The 8,106-nt window shown below is 38.6% G+C and overlaps 1 protein-coding gene across 4 annotated transcripts in view; it reads right to left on the minus strand.

The window, feature by feature from the left end:
• Nucleotides 1-8,106, minus strand: part of LOC109473767 (1-phosphatidylinositol 4,5-bisphosphate phosphodiesterase gamma-1-like) — a 27,686-nt gene that overhangs the window by 6,581 nt on the left and 12,999 nt on the right. For 2 of the 4 annotated variants that reach the window (XM_019773801.1, XM_019773799.1), the window contains 6 exons: nucleotides 4,196-4,263; nucleotides 3,510-3,635; nucleotides 2,626-2,804; nucleotides 1,852-1,953; nucleotides 865-1,086; nucleotides 303-480 (listed from right to left, as the gene is read on the minus strand). In XM_019773801.1, coding sequence (XP_019629360.1) covers nucleotides 303-480; nucleotides 865-1,086; nucleotides 1,852-1,953; nucleotides 2,626-2,804; nucleotides 3,510-3,635; nucleotides 4,196-4,263 — 875 coding nt within the window. Of the gene's footprint in view, nucleotides 1-302; nucleotides 481-864; nucleotides 1,087-1,851; nucleotides 1,954-2,625; nucleotides 2,805-3,509; nucleotides 3,636-4,195; nucleotides 4,264-5,034; nucleotides 5,041-5,583; nucleotides 5,648-5,961; nucleotides 6,045-6,291; nucleotides 6,378-8,106 lie in introns of all 4 variants that reach the window. The other 2 variants (XM_019773800.1, XM_019773802.1) reach the window with 2 other exon arrangements.

An 8,106-nucleotide genomic window follows, 5' to 3' on the forward strand; every position in this document is an offset into this window, starting at 1 on the left:
TATATATATATATATATATATATATATATATATATATATATATGGATTGCACATACAGTACCATCTACTTGTATATAGTGCCTTGTATATGTATGATTTGGGGGTATTTCTCATACAACACATCACACCGCAGCAAAAAAGCAATGAATGTGGAAGTAAACAGGCCAACGCAGGGCAAAAAAAGTCAAGGTTCTTTGACCTGAGATATCAAATTATTTGAAAATATCATGTAAACAATGCCAGCAGGACATGGGTTTAAAAAACTAGGGGTAAAGCTTGAGACTGCAGGATTTTTTATTTACCTGTCCCACATTTTTGACAACTTCTTCATTGACTGCATAGCGTAGCTTCATTCTCCTGTACAGAGCGTTTTCCTTGTAGTAGTTGACCAGCTTGATGAGACTCTCGAACTGTGCTGTCCCGATCACATACAGTCGGCCATCCTGCTTGATCCGGCAATGTTTGATCTTCCCTTCCGCTCTGAAAATATCAAAATATACTTCATTTCAAATTACTAATAACCACATGTCAAGCTTCAAGACAAATCATGAGAGCAAGTTCATTTGAAACTAGAAACTAAGGTAACATTTGCAAAGCAATGCTCAATATTTACCTTTGCATATGGTCTGCTCTGTTAATTCTTACTCAAACACACAAATTCATATATATATATATGGTGACAGGAGTCTAAATCCCTCCTGCTATTAAATTGCAACATGATGTAACCTAACACTAGTTACCATGGTGACAGACGTCAAGTTCAGGTCATTGACCCAATTTGTTTGGAGAAGAAAAAGCAACAGAAATAATATGTTTTCCTTCGGTAAACATAATGATTCGAAATGAAAATAATAATATTTGTACCTGAAGGAAATCGCGTAAGACTCTGAGTCCGTCTCGCTCTTTCGCACCAGGAAGGCTCCGTCCTTTCTGACTCGCTTCAGCATCTCCTCGGCCTGGGCACGGCTGAGAGGGTGGTTGTACCAGTCCTTGCCTTCATGGCTGTGTGGCGGCTCCACCGGATCCGTCAGGACTAACTCAAATTCGTTGGCCTTCAGCGGATACTGGCGGTAGTACGTCACCATGCTGACAACGGACACAACAACATCTTTACACAGAAGAACTCTATCATGCAATTGCACATGGTAAAGTACAAAAAAAGTATTAAATAAGACCTAGTACAATGTAAATCCTAATCACTCAAACAAGGGCTAGCACAAGTCTTTGATATAGTGTTACAATTGAGTGGGGCTAATAGCATCAGGATTATATTGATTGAAAACACATGCAGAGCAAAGGTTTACGTTATTCAAGTTGAGACTGTTTACATGCATATATGGAAATATTCATGAAGGAAGTTACAGGATATTTGATATCATAATAGCTGATATGTTGATAAAAAGTACAGGCAGATTTAAAACTGGCAATTTGACAAAAAGTGTTTCCAGATGTTGAAACCCATCTTCATTTCTCTGTATCGGTATAGCCCGTATAACTGCCCTTCAGCATAACTTCGTAGGCACGTGGCATGGTGGCAGCTGGCTACATTTCACCAAACCACTTGTTTCACCTAACGTTTGACCATCTAACTCTAAACATTGTTTAAAACTATCTAATGATAATGCCCCTACTGTACTTGGTGACAGCGAGTTCCACTCTACGATAGTTCTAGGAAAGAATGAGTTTTTGAACACCTCAATTGATAACTCTGGTACTTGAAGGCATGACTATTTCTTGTTCTTTTCTGAGATGGTACTAGGTACTTTAGTAGTTGGTATATCCACCAGTTTATTAGTCATGCTTGTTAAACTGTTAAGCTCATTGAAACTGAGATTCAGTCCATGCAGTTACCTGTAGAGACTGTCAAACGGCATGTTGTCTATGAGATAGAAGGTGGGCTTGCCCTGGTCCTGCTTGGAGCGGATGCGGCAGTGGTTGGGTCGACCAGACTTCCTGCGGTTGGGGAAATTGACTACTCTTAATTATTGTACACATAAAATAGGCTAATATTCAGTTAAGATAACTGCAGCACCAGGATGAAAGATATCAATTACAAACGAAAGTATATACACTGTATTACACAGAATCTAATGTGGACCAAGATATATTATTGTATCAGTGTTTAATATACAAAATTTTACTATACTCAACTCAACAGTAAAGTAGAAATTAAAGGAACTTTTTGCTATGTTATAGTTTTGAAACTTGTTATCTTACACGCCAAAATATGACATCTACCTTCAGCAAGTAGAACTTTTTTTAATTTTAAATGTTATATTTTTTTCATTATAAATGTTATAAAGGCAATCATACTGTAAAAAAAATAGTTTGTGACCGAACATGTCCAGATCACGAGATATCAAAACCGGAAGTTCCACTGCAGCACCATAACAAGCTGCTATGCTAGGGGGCCCAAAGTCTGCTCATTTTGATGTCTCATGAAGTCCTACTAACCTACCAAGTTTCTTTACAATCCATCCATAGCTTCTTTAGTTATCGTGCTAAAACACATTACATACCTGTGGAAAAAATTCCTAGAGAATTCCTAGAATTCTAGCAAACTGCACACAATACTGTACCATTGGGCTCCCCCTGAGGTGTCGCCAAAGATGTAACATTTCTTACCAGAATGTCAGAGAGAAGTCTCCGACGAAGGTGTCGCTGTCCCTGACCAGGAAGCATCCATCAGGGGCACTCTTAGTTCTGACATACTCCCTCAGCATTTTGTCTGCTGCCTTCCTCCCACCTGGCACCTTACCATAGAACCATGGCTCGCTGAAGTGGAGCTCCTGGATTGGGATATCCTAGGGGAGGGGAGGGTAGACTTCTCTTCAGCCAAGTATCATCCATATCAGATGTATAAAAGTTTCCATATGTGGCTTCTATGATACCACACAAATGGTTTTAGTGATTTTTCAAGACTCAAAACTCAAGAAGAATTATTTAATGAAAAACAAATCACTGAATTGCGGTCAATGTACAAATTTAAATTTTATGAATACTATATTGTACGATTAACATACAGAACTTAAAAAAGATACAAATGTCGTAATCTTCACTTCAGTTTCAGTCATTCAGTACTAATCTTTACTATCTGCTAAGATCAAAACAGATGAAATATTGCCTTAGGCTCCACCTGGACCTCTCCTGTACATCTCCACTGTGAAACTCATTCACTGGACATCACATACTACAAACAAAGAAGTCAGGGAACGCATCTACACTAAGCAAGGCCCTCTTGACAGTTTCTGGCAACAGTTAAGAAGAAAAAACTACAGTGGTTCAGTCATGTGTCTAGGGCCAAAGGCACACTCTCACACACAATTCTTCAGGGAAAGGCCAAAGGCGCACAGGCGCGGGGTCATGGTCAAACAGCCAACCAGATGGCCAGACTGGCAGAAGATTGTCAGCAGCGGAAAACCATTGCCAAACATCATGCTGCCCCAAAGGCTGACTGAGCTACGGGACAGAAAGAAAAAGAAACTCTGAAGGGATTGAGTGAAGCTCACCTCAGGAATCTGATCCTCGTCCTCTTCTTCATCCTCCTCATCATCATCCTCCACCACCCTCCGCTCCTGCTCCTCTGTGTAGGACAGCTGTCTCGACGTCAGGTTGAAGAAATGAGCACTCCATGTCTGTAGGAGGTGGAAGTCAGTCATTTCATTTCTTATTATTTAATTTTGAAGCAGCTGCCTTCAACTAGTTGAAGATTCTGCTTCCTTTTTGTGACTAATACGAGATGGGGTTTGCTAGGGCTCCATCCAGGAAAGTTAAATGTGTTAAGTGCCTTTCCCAAGGGCACAAGATCAGTGACATGGCAGGGTTTAGTTTAGTTTAGTTTAGTTTAGTTTAGTTTAGTTTAGTTTAGTTTAGTTTAGTTTAGTTTAGTTTAGTTTAGTTTAGTTTCTAGTTTCTAGTTTAGTTTAGTTTAGTTTAGTTTAGTTTATTACGATACAATCTTCCAGGGCTCATTCCACATTACACAACACACACACAGTACAAATATACACATGACTACAAATTTGCATACACACTGAACCCAAGACCTCTCGGTTCATGTTTTGCTACCTCTCAATAAGTCACTGATTGAAGAATATTCTACTAACTAAAACAATACCATAATTATATTATTATTGATTGTAAAGTGCTCTAAAAGGCACTTTTGAAGGGCCAGAAATGGCGTGGAAATACTCACACGATCCACGCGATCTTCCAGCAGTAGGATCCCGTTTTTCAATGCATTGCTCAGGTCTCCCTCTCTCCCTGTGTCACAAAAAAAGCACTGTTATCTAAACATTTGTTGAATCTTCAACTCCTTGGCATAAGGCCACAGCAAGTAAATTTTATGGATGACATCCTCTGCAGACCCCAAATCTAATGCGAGTGGGCCAAAAAAAAACAAGACTGGCCAAAAAAAAACAAGGTTCCTACATTTTAAAATTTTGACTCAATCATTGTACAAATGGTTTTGATTCAGTGGGAACATCTCATATACACAGTCAGCATCACATATCACTGCATCAAAATAAGAAACAAAACATTAAATCAGAGCCTTTTCTTGTCTCCTCTCTTCATAGTTATCTGCCATCCACCTTCCAGCATGGCAACAGACATCTTTGCCCATTTTTGGCATGTTGACCACTGTCAGAAGGCAACAAAATTTCTTGTTTTTTTAAATTTCAAATCAGACGAAAATTAATGTGCGCGCTGATGTCATCCATAAAAAGTACTTCCTGTGGCCTAATGATTCTGAAAAGGAAACGTGATGAAACAGTGATTGCTCTATCATGCATTAGAAGCAAATATGCACTTATAATTATGTTATATAACAATTAAAAACATTAGGGAGTGTGTGTTAGGAGGAGCGTAATGAAGAAATATTTCTTAAATGTTTCTTGGACAATTTAACAAGTGATGGTGATGCATTCCATTGTACAAGAAGTCCTTAAAGCCCTGGAAGATTAATAACAAGGGAGACAGAAACAAACGTGATTTAACACAAGAAGGGTTCACCAGCTGAAAATGGAATCATACCTTCATCTGGCCAAACACGAGACACAATATGAAATGAAAATAATAAAAGAATTGTGAACTAGTATGTCCATACTCTGAGATTACTTCTAGTTGTAAAGGCCAAAGTACACATGAACATAGTGATGCATTTATCAGGATAATTATCTTTTATTTATTATTAAATTACTGTTAGGGTAACAGAATTTTTATATCAGCAAGGAGGGTAGAAAACCAAAATAGGCAATGGTCCAAGAATTATGGTTAAGGGCAACAAAATTACTAGCATGCAGTTGGGATCACTAAAGGATTTTAAGAAAACATTTCCATCCCAGAACTTTTCAAATCAAACAAGCCTTCAGAAAGCTTATAAAGCAGCAATTTGATTACTTTGAATACAACTACATGTAAAAGCCTTGCAACAGAACAGCTCATTTTCAAATCCTTAAACTGAATCATGCAAAACATCCCCTGGCTCCTGAACTGTATGAACAAGCACATTGGTAGTACATGTACATGTTGTCTTTCCGTACAAGCTAGCATATTCCAACTACACAAGGAAAGATGATTTACCTTCCTCAAGGGAGTTACTGGCAGATGTCCTTGTGTCATCACTGCCATCAGGGAGCTTTTTGTGCTGTTGGATGAAATGAGACAAAAGTTGATAGAGAGAGAGAGAGAGAAAAGAGAGAATGGTTTATTCAAAATAAAAACCTTTGCAGCACCAGTGCTGAATTGCGTTTTTTGTACAAAAATTCACAAACATGTCATTCAAATATCATCAGGACATACACATTATACCTTACAAATACATGTAAGAGTCTAAAGCCTGGTATCCCTTGTATCAACACTTAAAATTCTATTACAACAATAATTATCATAAGTGCAAAATCAATTCCCATTCAACTTTCTAACCATCTAACTGGGCCTCACACATAAAACTTCACCCACCTTAATGATGATTTTCCTCTTGAGTTGATTGGGGGAGGGCAGCTCCATGGCATTGAGATCCACAGGCTGGGTCAGGAGCATTTCTGAATTGAATTAAGAATTTTAGTAGATACACAAATGATATAATTCATTGACAAATCAAATTATGACATTTTTGAGGCTTAACACATCCCAATATGTCTCTATGTCAGGCTGCTTGAGGAAACCCTTTAAAAACTTTTGAAGTAAAAATACCTTTGATGCAGGCTTCTAGTTGATCTACAACATTTCAAACAAAACCCTGTTTTTCTCTTCACTGAAAGCTGAAATTTTTTTTACACATTTACTGACCTCCAAACGTTTCCTTCAGGAGAGTGGCCATGGTTCTCTGCTGGGCTATATTGCAGTGGTTTTCTATGGATAGGATGACTGCATATCTGCAACAGACAGAAGTTGTGCAATGTAGACTTGAAAATTGTTAATGCCCAGCATGTCTTATACTAACATGAGTGAAACTGTTACACATGACACATAGTAACAATCAGCTTAGCTTTAGACATTATCCATGGAAAATATCTTGGAACTAGATATGCAAGTATAACACAGCAATGTACAGATATTTCTGTGCTAAAGTAGCAGTCTACAGATATCTATCAGATATTTTCAGCAAAAGCTTGCTCTATACAAATGTAAGGGGGCCTGCATGCCCTTTCACGTAAGGCGTAATCATGCCTTTTTAGTCTTTGAAACCCATAGGCAGCCTTACCAAAAATTAACATAATTCGTAAAAGTACATTAGCCGCTAAGTGTAAAGTCGTAATCAGCTCTGAGACTTAAAGGTAATTCGTAATCGCTGGCGAAAATTTTGCATAATCCGTAATCACTATCCCCCCGCTCCTACAACAAAGTATTACTGTTGGCTACCCTCGACCTTTCCCTACAGCAGCACGAAAGGCTTATTAAACACATGAAAGGTTTACTAACTCTGAGACGTCAAACGCGTGATCCCGTACTGCCCTGATGACGTCCAGAAACTTGATCTTGCTGGTGAGGGTGTGGCCGTGGTAGATCACAGGGATACCATCAGGACCATCCCAACAGTCCACTATACATATAGAACAAAGGGGCAACATCAGAAAACATTTCTTGACTGCATGTTGTACCCTGAAAATCATCAGTAATGGTGACCCCATTTATAATTGTCATGTATCAGGCTTTTTGCTACGATTTTTTGTTCAGGGTGTCCAATTTTTTTTATAGTGTGCTACCGGTATGTGCGCGGCCAGCGGTGCAGGCACACGCTTTTTAGGGAGCCTTTTTTGAAATTCATAATGCTCTCAAACTCTACTTCCTGTATATTCAGGTGCAAACTTTGAAGAATATAGACTGCAGCCATGTTTTTTTTTCCTTCATTACAACATCATTTCTGTAAGTTAAAGTAAGGCTGAAGGGAAGCATATGTGCATGGCAGGGCGTCTTTAGGGTGTCCCTAAAAAGTAGGGCGTCCGATTTCTTGTTATTTTCAGTACAGGGAGTCCAAGAGACACCCTGGACACCCCCTAGTTAAAAGCCTGTCATGTATCTGACATACTTACATTCCACACATCTGCATCCCTTGCGCAAGACCTGAACGTACGACTCCACAGACGAATCACTGCTGAACTGGTCACCAGTTAGATACCTGTACAGAAGAGATGCAAGTGCTTTTGAAAAAAAAAGCTGGCATTACATGACATCGAGATAATATAAAGGTGTTTGATCTAAGTGTTTTATAGTAATCTAAAATTGTGCTGTTACACGTACTTGATGGCTCCAAGGCTCAATTTAATCTTGGAATCTGCCTGGGCTCAAGTCATGCAAAAACAAATCTTTCATCAGATGTCAGTGTTAGAAATACCCATCTGCAGTCTGCATTTTGCAAAGACATTTTCAATAATGCAGAAGAAAAATTAAGCAACCTGCAATTTTGCAGACTGAAAAAAATCAGGCTAGTGGTTCAATGGTGTTTGTAGCTTTTGTTTTTACTACTAACTCTTTAAGTTTAATATACAGTCAAGTAGTTTTGTATGTAGAATGTTTGCAAACATGTGACTTTGTATATGCCATGGGTTTAGATCTGGACTTTTAAGTGTGTATTTGCAGAAAGTATTTCTGTAATTGCAGAGC

Source organism: Branchiostoma belcheri, unplaced genomic scaffold (assembly GCF_001625305.1).
Source record: "Branchiostoma belcheri isolate BF01 breed outbred unplaced genomic scaffold, Haploidv18h27 scaffold3, whole genome shotgun sequence".
In the NCBI taxonomy this organism is placed as follows: Eukaryota; Metazoa; Chordata; class Leptocardii; order Amphioxiformes; family Branchiostomatidae; genus Branchiostoma; species Branchiostoma belcheri.